Below are 16,336 nucleotides of genomic sequence, written 5' to 3'. Positions count from 1 at the left end.
CACTGTGCGACATTTATTTTGAAATCATTTCTTCAAGGTCACGGCCTTGTTCTTACTAGGTCCAGCTTTTTTTCGAGGAACAGATCACCATGCTGTCATGCTAGTTTGTTTACACCGTTTTACATGGAGCCCGAGGACGGGAAAGAAAACAGTAAAGGGAAAGGGGTGTACGGGGGTTGTTTCACCTGTGACCAGCAGAGATCGCTCTTGTACTACAAAATAATGTCTATTACACATTTGAGAATAGTTACAATCTAGTATCTATGGTTATAACGATCAATGCTCTTACAAATATTTCAATGACTTCGTGTACTGTGCCAGAGTTGCTTATGTTTTTTCATGTAGATTTAATAATTTAGATGACTCCCAAATAAAATGCAAATAAAATGCATCAATTCTAAATTGGACATACTGTACTATTGATAAGCTTCCACGAAAACTATGATTAATTGTAGAATTTCTAGAATTAATTTATTTTCTGCGACAGAATGTTCCACTGACATTTGTTTGCAGGTTTTCTGCTGAGAAATGACATAACATACTTGACATACTATACAATAAAGTCCAGAAGTATTTAAACCATGACACATTTTTGAAATTATACAATGACTACAGAGTGAAAGTGCAGTCAGACTGATTTAATTGAATCCATACTGGATAAACCATTTATAAATGACAGCACATTTTATATGGTCCCATATTTCTGTGTACAAAAAGTATTTCTTATGCGCATCTCATGAATTAATGTTGTATTTGAAAAACACCTTTACATTGTTAATTTAGGCCTCCTCTCTGTTTTGTCTCCTAATTATTTGTGTTTAAATTTTAATTTCAGACTCTCTTCATCAGTGCGTAATATTGGATGTATTCATGTAGAAACTAAACATTAATAGTCTTTCACAAGCTGCCATTTGAAATTATTAGCTGTACTCTCATATTTAAATGCTACATTGTTTAAAATGTTGGACCAGCCTCAGAACTTACATGATCTATCACTGTGCATAAACTTGTTTTTATTTTCTACGCCCCATAAAACAAAGAAGGGACAGGATAGTACAGAGGACTAAATGCGTGAGAGGCTGCAAAGAGAAACAGCTAATTACTCCATATTAGTTGTGAAATATTTATGCACCACTAGGGTCGAAGTAAAGTCTGCATGAGATATTTTCACCATCAACATCAGACCATTGTTTGATACATTTTTGATAAGCAGTGTTCATCTCTATGGGGTCTGTAATTGTACGCCTGATTGGAAACCAAGGGCCAAATAAACCAGTTTGCATAATTCTTCAACATTTAACTTCATAACTCTTAATGTCTCATTCCTATAGACTCTTTTTTAACGTGCACTTTACAAGCCAAAGCACTCAGAGATGTGATGACAAGAAACATTGCTCCTCATCCCTCTTGCTCTACCTGAACCCTCTTTCATTTGCATGTTTCAATACATGATCCTTAAATCCAGTTTTTACATTTGCTGTGTAAACAAAATCAGTGTTGACACATGAATTCAATCTGGGTTTGTCTATAGACTTGTAATAGAGGGCAGATTTGTTTGTAGACAGGTAAATTGTAGATTGATGATGGGAGTGGTCAGAAGCTGGCTCAGATACAGTATGAAAACACAACTAAATGATCTAGCCTTCATTGTACTGATCATTTGCTATATTCCTTAACTGGACAAGTTCCTTGGTTTGAAAGTAAAAGTGAAATATTTTTCAAATCAACTGTCGACATACAGTGACAAATCAACAGTACAATATACACTCAAAACTTGCATTTGAGTCAATAGGTGATTTGCATTCAAAGCGGGAGCTTAAGAGGCGTAATCAGTTGAAATGTCACTAAATAGCCAGGTGTGATTGGACCCAGAGTCTGGGTAATGACTGAGCACATTCAATGTGAAGGTGGCTGACTCATCGTGATTACAGGGTTTGAGCCCATTTCCATGCTTGGCTCCCTGCTAAGCTTCTCTTCTGTTCAGCACTTGTAGCACACCGCCTCTCCACTTCATGTTCACAATGGAAATGAGACCTTTCAATTTGACGGTAGAACAGGAACAGGATGAGAGAGAGAGACAGCCAAGACGTGACAGGAGTGCACAATACCAGAAGGATTTAGGACAGGAGCAGATGCATAGGGTCCAGACAAGATGAACAATATGCAGCTGATCATGTTTGTAGCCATGGTTTCTGCATGGTGTTCCCTCACCTGCAGTGAGTGTGACATGTCTTTTTGGACACAGTGAGGGGGCCTTTTTGGGAGTGGCTCCTGCCCCCTGGGCCAGAGATTGAGAACTGACCTGGCAGCTATAGTCGCGATTGATCGAGTGGACATGACCAACTCTATGGTCACTGTCTGACTGGTATTCCTATCTCATTCAATTCATCCAGTCAATCAGTTAGCTAAATATTTTGATTGGCAGAAGATTCCTCAAAATAAGGACCTGGGTTTTGACCCATTTAAGATGAATTCCAAATAGTCAATGAATAAATGTAACATATGAATTTAATATATAAAGTGAGTATTACAATTACAGTACAAGTATCAAAGACAAAAGTTCCCCCAGAGATTTAAGGTGTTTGTAAGAGCAAAGATCCAGGCAGGATATAAACCTCACTCTGGTTTATATTATAATGGAAACACTAGGGCAGGAAAATACAACAGATGCATAAAGGTCAAATAGCCTACAGATTGGTTTCACACAATGAATGGGATGTGTTGGTTTACTACAGCACATGGTAGTCTGTTGTTTTTCTGGCACACATTGCTTGAGTTTCATTTGATGCATGCAAGTATATGTGTGACAAAAGCACACTTAAATATTTACTCATCACCGAGTGTGAGAGCGCTTCAGGTCACGCACAACACGGATAACTGATTCTCCTTAGACAAAACGGGATGGCGAGGAGGAAAATGGAGGGAGAGACAGGGACGGATGGAACCTGTGACCGAGTGAGACCAAGAGAGAAAGGGTGGTGAAAGAGTGAGAAAAAAGTGAGAGATGGGGAGCGATGATGAGTTTAAATGTGAAATTGGTAAATTTCTCACTCTAGCGTCTTTAAGAGTTTGAAGAATTGTAGACTATAGCCTAACCTGGCTGTAGTGCAACAATAAACGAGCAAACGATTTTAGTTTTTCCTATCTCAGGCCAGTGTAGCTAGCGGGTAGCTAGCTCTAGCTGCTGGTTGGCTAGCTTGCTACCTATGGAGCTTACCTGCAAGATAAATAGCATCCGTGCATTCCATCATCGCTTGAAAGCAATACCTATTTTTGAGTTGTCGCAATAATTTCATTTCCCAGTGTATTTTTTGAGAACGCAATTGAAAATACCGGATGAAAATAGACAATAGACAGCGACTATTAAAAAGACACTGTACACCGACAGTAACATATTTATGAAGTAGCCTGCCCCGCTCCATTTCAAACAACATTTTCAATGAATACTCTTTACATTATAATTTGCATTGAATGTTTTTATGGTGGAAATCTTACAAATGTCTTCTTTAACAGCCATCCTTATGAAATGCTTCAGGGTTTTAAGCTCGGTAAACATCTGTACCCTGCTGCAGTGCACTGATTAACATTGCATTCCAGGCCTAGTACAGAATCATTAGAAAAGGAATCAAAACACGGACTCACATCCCAACGCACATAGGATAAAGGTAATAGTATGTTATTTATTCTGCCTCCTTACAAATATAGAACAGGCTATATCTGTAAAATAACGCTTCAGTGTACATATTTGTTGGTGTCACTCTTTAGTTAACAACTGAGTACGTCCAGCACAGAAGTGGTTAAATTCCTGTGTTGTAAAAAAAAAAAAGAAAAAAAAAAAAGGTTGTCTTTGCCCTTCTGAATTATTAAGTGTTATTTGGTATGGCCTGTGTCCACCAACAAACCGCTTCCAAACAATCCTTATATGACAATTAAGCACTTTTCACCAGGGATTGAGGAGGGAATTAAGGCACAATTATCATGCAATTAAAAGGTAATTTGATGCTGCAAGACATCCGATGTTGGCAGTGTGGAACATAAGCCCTTGCTCATCTGTTCACTTGACTGTGATGGATATAGACTCGGCTGTTGTTTGTCTGTCGCATACAAAACCCATAATATTTGACAGTTTGGCAGGCTTCCACAGTAATGGGCTTAGACATGACAACCAGAGCCTCCCTTAAGTAAAAGCAGAAGGAAAGTGTTTCGACTTCAAAGCAAGGCAAATCCACAAAATACCAAAATATTATTTATTCAGCAAGAATGTTTTCTCTTTTTGCCTGTACATTTTATTTTTTAATTTACAGACTTGTCGTTACATTCTGTAAAGCCTGCAGTGCCTTTGGCCATTCCCACACATGTCTTCAGCTAACTCTGAAATAAGAATCATCCAATGTTACTTTATGTACTTACCCTTCAGCAAGAAAAACATTGAACGAAACAACAACAAAAAATTAAATCGCTAATAAGGAGAAGTTACTGTCTTGCCCTACAACTGGGCATTGTGAGAAGTTGTTTGAATTTAGATTTTTATCATGCCATCAATCCCCTGAGGTCCAGCATAGGCTAAGGGAAACTGTTGACATAGGATTGCATCATGCCGTCAGTGCCCTGAGGTCCAGCTGGGGAAACTGTCTCTGCACAGCCCTGATTGGTGGAATGTTGGGGAGTGCTCTCTCATCACGCCATACTCCTTGTGGTAGGTTTGGTGGCTGAAAAGCTCATTGATGGTTGTAAGCTGGGGAATGTATTTCCCTCAAGTATGTGTGTGTACCAAGTCCTGTTTAGGTAAGATTAGATTCAAATTTATTGTCATTGAAGTACAAGTACAGTTCAACAAAATGCATCTTACCAAAAGTGCAAATAGAAGATTGCAGAAAATTTACAAGAATTTGAAAGAACCAAGAACAATAGGTGGGATGTATAAATGTGCAATGAAGGCAAATGCAAGTACAAATGGCAATTCTAAATGTTCAATGAAGGCAAATTGAAGGTGCGTTTCAGTTTTGCTATCCCTGCAAACTGAAATGCAGGGATAGCAGCAGCGAGGTTCCTGAGGTAGACATGTACATGTAACAACTGAAAACATCCTTATCAGACTTTGCAAAGCAATGTCACAGTCCAGTGGTACAAAGAAAGTAGTGCAAGGTCCCTGAGAGGCGGTACTAAACGGTGGGTGGGTGTGGTTAGTGATGGGTCACAGAGTTCAGCAGGGTTACAGTAGATGGAAAGAAACTGTTCCTGAGCCTGCTGGTGTGGAAATGAAGAGACATGTACCGCCTGCCTGAGGGTAGGAGGGCAAACAATTTGTGGCATGGAAGTGAAGGGTCCCTGGTGATGCAGCGCGCCCTATGCAGGCATCGCTTGCACTGGAGGTCTACGATGTCTGGGAGCTGAGCACCAGTGATGCACTGGGCAGTTTTCACCACCCATTCTAGGGCCTTCTGGTAGCCACATCGCATCTGCCAAAACACACTGTTGCGCATTTAGTCAGAATGCTCCCGATTGTGCAGCGGTGCAAAAATTCACAAGGATCTTGGGAGACAGGCGGCCCTTCCTCAGCCTCCTCAAAAAGGCTGCTGCTCCTTTTTGAACGGGGTTGGGGCGTTGAGGGTCCAAGAGAGGTCAGATCCGTTATCGCAGATGAGACATCACAAAATTGTGAATGGAGAAAGCTGTAATTAATGTGAATGAAAAAAATACAAATAGGACATTGTTCCGTGTGAATGATGCCCTGCCTCCCTGTAGCAGATTGATTTCATAAATGCCAGATCTCTATGAAAAGATGCAACATTCACCTGAATCCAGTCAAGATTATGCCAGTGGTGTTTGGGTTTTTGTGCTGGTTAGCAATACTAATCCCAAATGCCAGAAATCTTGAGTCACACAGACAGAAAGGGATATCAACCTCTGGACTGTTATCCATCATGGCAGACCTTTTGGGTTCTTGAGGCAAATGTGTTCCTTGTGAGAAGCAGCGTATCTACAAAATGTCATGACTGTAAGGGGTGAGAGGGTGAGAGGTGTAACCCTGCAATATCAGCATTTTCTGTAGTTTCCCTTAGCGCCGCCCTTTGGCCAATCATCGACATCTTAGAAATGAAAGATCTATGGCACGAAAAGTCATTCACCCAAGTTCAGTCGAAATCAATCTAGGGATGTCTGAAATGTTAATCTGTCATGCGTACGAACATTGACCCATTCCCAAATTCACTGAGGTGGGCAACAATCACAGAAGCAAGAGATAACTCAAGTCTTTTTCTTTTAACTCCAGTTATCAGTGTGTATCAGTGTGTTTGTAAGAGTATACAACTCTGAGTGTGTCTATTTATGTAGCCTACATGCGCTATCTCTATGTGTTTGTTTGTGCATGATCGTTTGAATTCTAATTAAGTCATGCCCTTCAGCATAACAGCTGAAAGATTGACACAAGGATAAATTTTCTGGCCAGCTCTGGCTCACAGCTAAATGAGCATTGCAGTGCGGAGGCCCGGTGGTGAGGAGGGTTTGGGGCAATGGTACATGGTGACCAACTGACACCAGACCTGAGCGTCAGCGCTGCACAGACACAGCCACATCTGGCCAGGGAGCGGTGTCTCTGGTCTGGAACTAACCAGCACCGATGTGCTTTTCTACACTTCTGAGCACCATGTGATTCAGAGGACACAAATCAACTCAAAGCAGGCAGCATGTCGGGTGGGATGGAGGAGGGAGGCAGGAAGACCAGACCTCCATCCATCCTCTAGTAGGTCCTACTTGCTCTCTGGTCTGCCGGAACATGGGCGTTTGAGATGCCTGTGATGAACATGTGCTCATAAAACCACCCAAATGGTTCAGTAATTATTTACAATAACACTAATTATTTACAATAATGACAGTTTTTCTGCAACCGAGTCTACTGTAAAATAATATACTTAATAGATGAGTTATAGGACTCAAAGGCTTTGGGTTTGCGGCAGTGGCTCATTTTTAATAGAAAGCCTTAATAATTGCATGACCCTACAAATGTCAGCAGGGGGAGCTCTAGTTTTTCCACTGACCTAGTTTATATCTATTCTTGTTGTCTTGGAAGTTGTACTGCGGTATTCGCTGTCATATCAGCGAGCAGCTAGATGCTAGGCCAGGGTAAGGACCGAGCTAAACAAACAGTGGATGAGTCAAGTGTTTGGTTGTGTTTCATACTTAGAGATATGATAAATTTGATCACCTATTTTCTACGTTCTGTACATTAATTTTAACGATGCTTCTGCTGTACACTCTAGTCTGTACACCACCCAGTTAAAAGGTGTTTACAGCATTTCTTTTTCAACCATATTTACGGTTAAAATAGAAAAATAGCGGAAACAACATATTACATTTAAGTATTGAATTGTTTTACAGTTATTACGGAAACTTCTCAAGTCTGGTCCGTTCGTGCTGTTAATCGTTTGTGTTACTATAGCTATACTAGCTTGCATTTGCACCACCTATATTGTAAAGGAATTAAGCGATATTTTGCTGCATTATGAACATACAGTATTGAATGAATCTGTTCATACAGTTTTGAAGCGTTTACATTGTTTATGTATGTAACTAATTGCTTAAATATATGAATCATGTAACTACATTAGGCTAAGGAAAATAATTCCCTGTTTAATTTTCAAATCGGATGTACATAAACAACTCAATTAGCAGAAGTTTACAGTACACTTTAGAGTGAAACTGATGTACAATATTTACAGGTGGGAGAAATTCATTTGAATCCACTAAATAAACTAATTCCATTTGAATCAATTTATTTTAACAACCCTTTTGATTTGACCTAACTTTGGCAGATACTGATCATAGTTAAGGACATGCAAACAAGGTTCTCAAACTATTTTAGAATTTCTATTAAATTCAGTTTTGTGCTACACTCTGATTTCAATCATTTTCAGACTTAAGTAGAATAAAGCTGCAGCTTTTAGAGATGTTTTTTCACATTCAGGTGCATACACATTTATCATTGTGAGGTCATATGGGTTTTCCAAAGACCAATTTAAATGTAAAGCTCTATAAACAACTATTTGCATGCATACAATGACATTGTTCAGAGGTTGTTGGGAACTTGCTGTTGCTCCTGTTCCAGGACATCTATACTCAAAGTGACTCAGAGTGTGATTGCATTCAGAATGGATTTAAGTTTGACTCCTTCCATTGAAGATGTCCAGGTGAATTAAAAATAAGGGATCTTGTACAAAACAATGACACCAACAATTGGATGATGTCTTACCAATCAGAGTATCAAACTCAATGGCAACATTTCAAAATGTTGCTTTAGCCACATTGGCTATGGTCCAACCCATCTGTTTCTGAAACCAATCTGAAAGGTTGGTTGTTTGTGCAACCCTTCAGTTCACATAAATATTCTTCTGCTTTCTACTCTCTTCCCTCAGGCTTTCCTCTGCTGCTCTCAAAGCAATAACAAACCTCCATACCAGACACCTCTGGCATTCCTGATGGGGCAGGTGTTGGGCTCGGTGCAGGAACAGTCAGCGGCTCAGGCTGCTGTTGGCTCACTGCTCTACTCCGCCATGTTGAAAGCTGGGGCTCTGCCTGATGTGGCCATTGATCACACCCTACTAAGTAACCCAGAGAGCCTTGACTCCAGGGCCCGCCTCCAGGACCACCTCCGCCAGCTGCAGGGGCATGTGGGTAACCGGGCACCCACCTATCTGAAGGAGCTGATCAGCCGCCTGGTCGCTTTCTCTGACGAGCCCAAGTTAGCAGCCCTGGTGGGCTTGGTGATCTCCATGGTGGCGGAGACGGCATATGCCTCTTCCAGGGGGTCGGCGGGGTCGGGGGGATGCCAAATCGAAAAATGCAGGGCGGAGCTCCAGGACATTATGGAGGAATATCTAAAGCGCTGCCGGATGCACTTGAATGACGAGCAGAAGCTTAAAGAAGACACCCAGCGCCTGGAGGGCCAGCTGAGCTACCTACTGACCCAGCTGAAGAATGTCATGCTCAGGGAGGGCCCCAGTTCAAAGGGCCTGAAACACTGGGCCAGCGGAGCTGCCTTCCACACCCAGATGCTGCTGCACCTGACCAGGCTAGAGCAGAGAGGGGACCCCCTGGTCGTCCAGGCAGCTATGGAGCAGTATCAGGAGGACTTTAAAGAGATTTTACCGGTGTACAAACAGTACAAAGCCAGTACGGTGACGGTGATAAAGTGTAGGGGGGGGCTACGGCCTGGGGAGGATCCTCTGAGTGAAGGGAGTGTGACCGGGTTCACTCTGGTAGACAGGGAGTTAGGGAGGAGTGTGAGAGTACCACTACCCGAGGATGCCCCATTTGGCATTGACCTGATTCCTTCAGATGTCTGTGCTCAGGCCTATTTAGAGCACCTGTTCTCTCATCAGGGCCCTATAGCAGAGCTGGAGAGGTACTTTATCAACAGCACAGAGACTCTAAGCCAGAAATTAATGCTACGAGAGCCAACTGACCCCAACGAGAGGCTGAGCGTAGTGGAAACAGAACCCTTAGAAAGAAGAGAGAACCTGAACACTACTACAGCAAATGTCGACTTTCAGGCACAACTAGACAAGAGGACTATATAAATCCACAGAACTATTGAAAACAATTTATATTTGTTATTCCTGTTTGATGTTTAAAAACCATCCGTTATGCGGTGGTGTTAAATAAAAATAATAATTTTCTATACTAGTGTTTCCCAACTAAACTTTATAACAAATTATAATTTTAGAAAGTAATTTTGCAAATGTGAATGGCAAAACTTGACCAGGGTACTTAATTGCATATGCTTTTAAAAGGACGCTTCAATTGAGTTTGCAGGTTTTAATAGATTTCATCATGCTTTGGGAAAGTGGTTCTTTCTCACTTTGTTCTTATTTCAGGTCAAAAAGCCTTTTCTGCAGCTTTGTAGAGTGCTCGGAAGCAAAGGCTGATTTTCTGAAAAGACTCTTAATGGTTAGGCTGTGTCCGTGGCAGAATGTCATTCTGGGAATGTGTCCAGCTTTTACTGAGGCCTGTCAAATCGAATGTCATGAGTCACACTTCATTGCTACAATTGCAAGTGGCAACGAGCGACAGAGCTGCTCTGCTAATGCTACATGATTACTGTGATTAGTACTCTGCACTCATACCCTTCCAAGCCTCTGCCACTTAGGCCTGGAGTCAATCTGCAGTGCTGAACTTCAGCATTACAGTGTGATTGAAGTGCAAAAGCAGTGTTACTGAAGTAGATTGCATTCATTGTAAACTCTGCATATCTCATCTCAAATGACCTTTACATGTTTATCAACTTTAACGGTTCAGCAATAGAAATGTAATCCAGGTCTTAGTTCTAGTCTCCTTCTCTCTGTCCATCACTTTCTATTTTCTCACTCCAGACCTTTCCGGAGTTGTCTTTTTCCCCTCCCTCTGGGTTTTTAAGGGACTAAGAGATGTACCATCAAAGATGGCAACCTATGTAGGTAAATGTCAAGTTAATCCGAGTGGTAAAAAGTCACATAACTTTTCGGACCCCGCAGAGATACCCTAGGCTGTCACATGTAATGTTTTATATATCATGTTTTTAAAAAGTCCATAGCATGTGGTTTTATCAAGTCATCAATGTCATCCTCTGTAGTGGTAGTGCTATCTTTGCAGAGAGGGTGTGTACTGTTGTGTAGAGCATCATGCAACATTTGTTGCCTCATGTCTGTTTCCCCATAAATATTTGTGGTGTTTTCTGTCTGTTCTTGGGTCTTCAGTCACACGCTTGAGCCTGTTTGGTGCTCACAACCCTTTTCCACATGGTACTGTTTGGTGGTGAGATGGCCACTGAGCCTTCTGCCGCTCTTTGCCAATGTAGAATAATTTCTTTATCAGGGCTGGCATTGCTTTCTTTTACAGCCAAGCCGTATTTGATTAAAACTGATCTCCCTTAGCTTTCTCTGTGTTTCATTTAACACCTCAGTGAATTTGTGTCATGGTTCTGCATGCGGCATATTGGTTTGCTGGGCGTTGATGTGCAGGTGATGCCTGGGGTATTTGTAGCTTTCCTTGTCCGTCCACTCTAAATACACAACTGCTTGGTGAAAATAAAATAACCTCACAATAACCTGGTTGTGTGCACACCCTTAAACTAATACTTTGTTTAAGCACCTTTTGATTTTATTACAGCACTCAGTATTTTGGGTAGGAGTCTGTTAGCATGGCACATCTTGACGTGGCAATATTTTCCCACTCTTCTTTGCAAAAGCGCTCCAAATCTGTCAGATTGCGAAGACATCTCCTGTGCACAGCCCTCTTCAGATCACCCCACAGATGTTCAATTGGATTCAGGTCTGGGCTCTGGCTGGGCCATTCCAAAACATGAATCTTCTTCTGGTGAAGCCATGCTTTTGTGGATTTGGATGTGTGCTTTGGGTTGTCGTGGTGAAAGGTGAACTTCCTCTTCATCTTCAGCTGTCTAATGGACGCCTGAAGGTTTTGTGCCAACGTTTCCTGGTATTTGGTACTGTTCATAATTCCCTCCACCCTGACTAAGGCCCCGGTTCCAGCTGAAGAAAAACAGCCCCAAAGTATGATGCTGCCACCATCATGCTTCACTGTGGGTATGGTGTTTTTTGAGTGACCTGTGGTGTTGTTTTTACGCCAAACATACCTTTTGGAATTATGGCCAAATAGTTCAACCTTGGTTTCATAAAACCATAACACATTTTCCAACATGCATTTGGGGGACTTGATGTTTGTTTATAAAAACTTCAGCCAGGCTTGGTTGTTTTTCTTGCTTTTCTGTAAGAAAAGGCTTCTATCTTGCCACCCTACCCCATAGCCCATTCATATGAAGAACACGGAAGATTGTTGTCACATGTAGCACACAGCCAGTACTTGCCAGAAATTCCTGCAGTTCCTTTAATGTTGCTGTAGGCCTCTTGGAAGCCTCCCTGACCAGTTTTCTTCTCGGCTTTTAATACATTTTGGAGGGACATCCAGTTCTTGGTAATGTCTCTGTAATGCCATATTTTCTCCACTTGAAGATGAGTGTCTTCACTGTGTTCCATAGTATATCTAATGTTTTGGAAATTGTTTTGTACTGATATCTTTCAACAATGAGATCCCTCTGATGCTTTGGAAGCTCTCTGCGGACCATGGCTTTTGCTCTGAGATGCAACTAAGAAAATGTCAGGAAAATCCTACTAGAACAGCTGAACTTTATTTGTGATTAATCAGTCACTTTAAATGATGATAGGTGTGTAATGACTTCTATTTAACATGAGTTTGAATGTGATTGGTTAATTCTGAACACAGCCACATCCTCAGTTATAAGAGGGTTTGCACACTTATGTAACCAGGTTATTGTAAGGTTTTTTTTTATTAATTTTTTTATTTTACATTTTACCCCCTCAAAGATTTCAGATTGTTTTTCACATTATAGGTCACATTAAAAGTGGAAAAAGTTTGGCATGATATATCTTTGTCTCATTCTTTTACATCACAAATATCAGTGGTGTGTAGACTTTTTATATCCACTGTAGATGCTTTAGAACTGTTATAATTGACCTACTTTCTTCAGTTGTTCACTTACTTTACTCATGCACCAACAAACAACAACATTTCAAACCAATAAGAATCTGTTTATAAACTCAAGTTTGTTTTAGAGTACGTTGGAGGTCATTGGGTATGTATAATGGATAACATTTTTCCAAGATGGTCTGTTTTTTTTCTTTATAGTATGAGTATTTGAGTATGACTCAGGACACACATCTGTCCTTAATATCTTCTCTTAAAAATGGGAGTGCTAGTGATACTAAACATTTTAATGGAAGAACGCAGCTTGTCAGAGGACAGTAATATTTTCTATTATTGAAATGACAGCAATGTTGTTGTCCACTGTTGGGGGAAATGTTTGAGATTTATCAATAAATTAGACAATATTTGAGTTCAGACATCTCTCTAAGGTCAGTCCTATTTTATATATGAGTACTTTCATCTATTTTATAATCTGTAGATCCAGATTTGAATTCTAGATTGAATTCTTGTACTGTGTCACTATAATTGAACTTGGCCTAATACTTTATAATAATTTATTTAAATGGGGGAACTATATACATGTACACAAAGTGCTCACAAAATGGTAAAACAACTACTTTTGAAATAACCTCAAATAGTAGTTGCCATTCTGTATTTTCAAATAATATTGATCATTTGTTATCAAATCCCACATTTTGTTATAAACAGTCACCTAATGAATGTAACGTCCTTCCCAAATTTATGTTTGATGAGTCAGTGTGAGAGAAAGAAAAATGACTGTGGGAGTATGGCGGTGTGCGTGTGTCACTGGTGGTCTTACGGTTCTAAAATAAAGTTATTAATACAAAAATTATTAAAAGATCATTAACTGAAAAATTAAATTCCATGCGTTAAATCAGAAGAGCCATATCTTAATCAAGATAAAAGGATTCAATTTCTAATCTCCTGCCATTTGGAATTGGCCAATATGGGAAGACATGCATTTTGTTGCAAATCTGAGCAGTGTGGATAATCATCAAATTAATAATCCCTGTAGATTATATATGATACATTAAAATGATTGTTATATAAGTATTTTTTGAAGTGAAAGAAAGTCCTGTAGTGTAGATAAAGACCAGGAATTGACAGGGAAGCTTTTAAATTGTTTCCTGTCTAAATGATCCAGTCTTATGAAGCACCACCAGTTCTGGCCAACAGTGTTCTCTCACTGTCTGTAGTTGATGGATGTCTTTTAAACAGGTTTACATCAGCAATACCAGGACACATACTCCAGCTGTCCAGGGCTTTTTCTGGGTGAGCCCCAATCCACACTGATGGGGTGGAAGGCAGGGCCTGGGTCGACGGTTTCAATCTCCCCGTTATACAGTACACGTCACTGATATATGAACAAGGGTCATGCACACACTCTCTGATTTTTAAAGATGTGTTACTGATGTGTAACCAGGCTAGTTGACTGATAATTAACCAGGCATGCTGATTAAGAAACCATTCTTATTGAAAACATTAGCCAGGGGGTGATGTTATGGGGGAGGAGGTTCATTGTCTTCCTTATGTACAGAACATCATAGCATTCATCGTGGTTGTAGGGGGATCATCAAGGCGGCTGGCATGTTCCCCTTTTGCACTAAACTTATAGTACTGCTGACATGCGGACATCATTAGACCAGTCCTAAGTAATCTTTTAGCTGAACAAAAACACAACACAGTGGCAATTTACACTGGTCACATAGGCTGATGCCACACACACACACACACACACACACACACACAAACACTTTAAATCTTTTATATTGTACATGTATTCTACCTGCCACAACTGTTTATTACTGTCCTCTAGCCTAGTGACTTGCCCCACCTACAGTTTGTGCATGAACTTCAACCACATGGTTCCATTGAACAACGACCCAGTCCTGGTGTTCCTTGTATACATAAGATAGCCATTCATAATTGTATATTCCTTGTGTTGCTATTTGTCTATTGTTTGTATTTATTTTTATGACTATTCCTTTTTTGTTGTTGTTATCTTTGAGTAGTTGAGAAAGTATGCATTTAACAAGCAAGAAATAATATTTGTTTTGTACTGTTGGAATTATGTTGCAGAGGGTATCATTCTTTCAAATGAAAGTTACAGATTTTCTGTCTCATCCCTGACCTCCCTCCCTCTCATGGCCAGATGGCTCTCTAGAGGGACTGAGGTAATGACAGGTGATGTTCACTTATGCGGCCACGTTTTCGGCCTTGGTCTTGAAGCTCCTCCGGAGCTGTGCTCTGTTTTCATTAACACCATCTCTCTTCGTTTTCTCTTCATTAGCCTCATATTTCCCCGGTTTTCTCTCCGGCGTTGCTGTGATTGATGACGAGACCTCTACAACAGACACACATGCGGGGCACACAGACACAGGCCACACCCACCAGTGCCAGTCTTCCCAGCTCTTTTACATGACGACCCAGGTGAACTGTGGTATTGGTGAGGCTGGGCCAGATGCCAGGAGAAATCACTGCACACGTCATGTAAAACCCCCCTCCAGTCACTCCACTTTAACTATCCTCCCTCTTCTGAAATCTGTAGATGGAACTAAGGATGTCACTGGTATTGGCTGATAGGTCATGTTACACTGCAAATCTACACCGTGCGGTAGAATGTTTTTTAAGTTAACACTGTTGTGCTTATTTTGCCACAATAAACATACTTGCAATCAATTCAATACAATCCTCTGGGAATTATTTACGTGGTAGTGCCTTTTCCTATGGTCGAATTATGGCAAAGACTTGTCTTGTGACCTTTATAATCCTAACATCTATCACCAGGGAGACGACCCCACATGGGTCACAGGCATGCTTTACCTTTTCAGAATTCGTAGTGTGTGTGGGTACAGGATAATTACTGCATATTGTTGCCAGCTTGGATTATTCCCAGCCCTTGAATATTGCAAGCATCTAACAGTGAGAAGCGACCTCGTCTTTGCTTCTCTAATCATTAGTACATACAGGGTACATTTGCCAGAAAGAAAAATAATCCATTGTCACAACAGCATCGGGTATTTTATCAGCAGATGACAGCATCGCTGAGCATAGAGCAAGGATCAAAGTGTGACATTTGGTTGGCATTTCCTCTGCATGTGTCCTAAACACCTGCTACTACAACTGTAAAAGCATCATACTACTGCCCCTCCCCCTCCTCCTCTGTGTTCCTTGTCACTCAGTACATGTACTTAAATCTCAGTCTCTCTTTATGTAGATGAATGTTTCCCCTGCAGTTCAAGAACAAAACATTAGACGAAGCTAAAGCCCATCTTCCCTTCTCCTGACCATCTATGGAGAACTCCCATTCCTCAATGGATGTCAAAAAGTACAGACTGTTATACCGTGTTTCCTCCCAAAACATTTGAAGACACAGTCTGCCATTTTCTGCCAAGTTGTAAAAATGGCTTAGTCAAGCCAAAAAGGGTATGCGAAAATTACGTCATGTTTGTGCCAATGTGTCCCATTTCAGCAAAACCAATCACTTTAAAACTTGGAATTTCATTGCTAAATGAGATTTGACAGTGGTTCCATTTAAAGATAATTCAGATGTAGACATAATATTCCACATCCTGTCCAAAATGTATTTTTAAAATAAAAATAAAATGTTGATTGCTGAAGTCCCAGACTGCGTCTTGAAGCCTGCAGTATCGGACCAACTCCTCTACAATGTTTCCCAGAACAGTCTCCTCAGGACTAACCAGTCAGGTGTCAAGGTCACGTGTTAACCAAGACCCCTCTGGTCTGTGTCATAGGGACTGTCTATGCTGACTCTCTTCACTGTTCTTCTAGATCCATCCGCTGCCTTAAATCCTGTGAA

General features: G+C 40.8%; 1 protein-coding gene across 3 annotated transcripts; it reads left to right on the top strand.

Annotated features, from left to right (window-relative positions):
• The first annotated feature begins 7,061 nt into the window (after positions 1-7,061).
• On the top strand, positions 7,062-9,674 carry LOC105021442. 3 transcript variants are annotated; one of them, XM_020047082.1, is made up of 3 exons: positions 7,130-7,282; positions 8,105-8,186; positions 8,412-9,674. In XM_020047082.1, exons 2-3 carry the CDS (start codon positions 8,148-8,150, stop codon positions 9,573-9,575), a joined length of 1,203 nt encoding a protein of 400 aa, XP_019902641.1. In that variant the 5' UTR covers positions 7,130-7,282; positions 8,105-8,147; the 3' UTR covers positions 9,576-9,674. The 3 variants fall into 3 exon arrangements, with proteins under 3 accessions (XP_010887424.1, XP_019902641.1, XP_010887425.1); XM_010889122.2 differs by lacking the exons at positions 7,130-7,282; positions 8,105-8,186 and adding an exon at positions 7,062-7,122; XM_010889123.2 differs by lacking the exon at positions 8,105-8,186.
• Positions 9,675-16,336: the final 6,662 nt, after the last annotated feature.

Source organism: Esox lucius, chromosome 6, assembly GCF_011004845.1.
Source record: "Esox lucius isolate fEsoLuc1 chromosome 6, fEsoLuc1.pri, whole genome shotgun sequence".
Taxonomy (NCBI): Eukaryota; Metazoa; Chordata; class Actinopteri; order Esociformes; family Esocidae; genus Esox; species Esox lucius.
Note: the sequence above shows the minus strand (reverse complement) of the source record. Positions and strands in the feature narration are given on the sequence as shown.

Excerpts from the sequence above, each read along its gene's own strand:
- LOC105021442 (XM_020047082.1), top strand. The coding sequence starts at position 8,148 with ATGGATTTAAGTTTGACTCCTTCCATTGAAGATGTCCAG. Across the intron at positions 8,187-8,411 it reads CTTCCATTGAAGATGTCCAG|GCTTTCCTCTGCTGCTCTCA; the intron begins GTGAATTAAAAA and ends CTCTTCCCTCAG.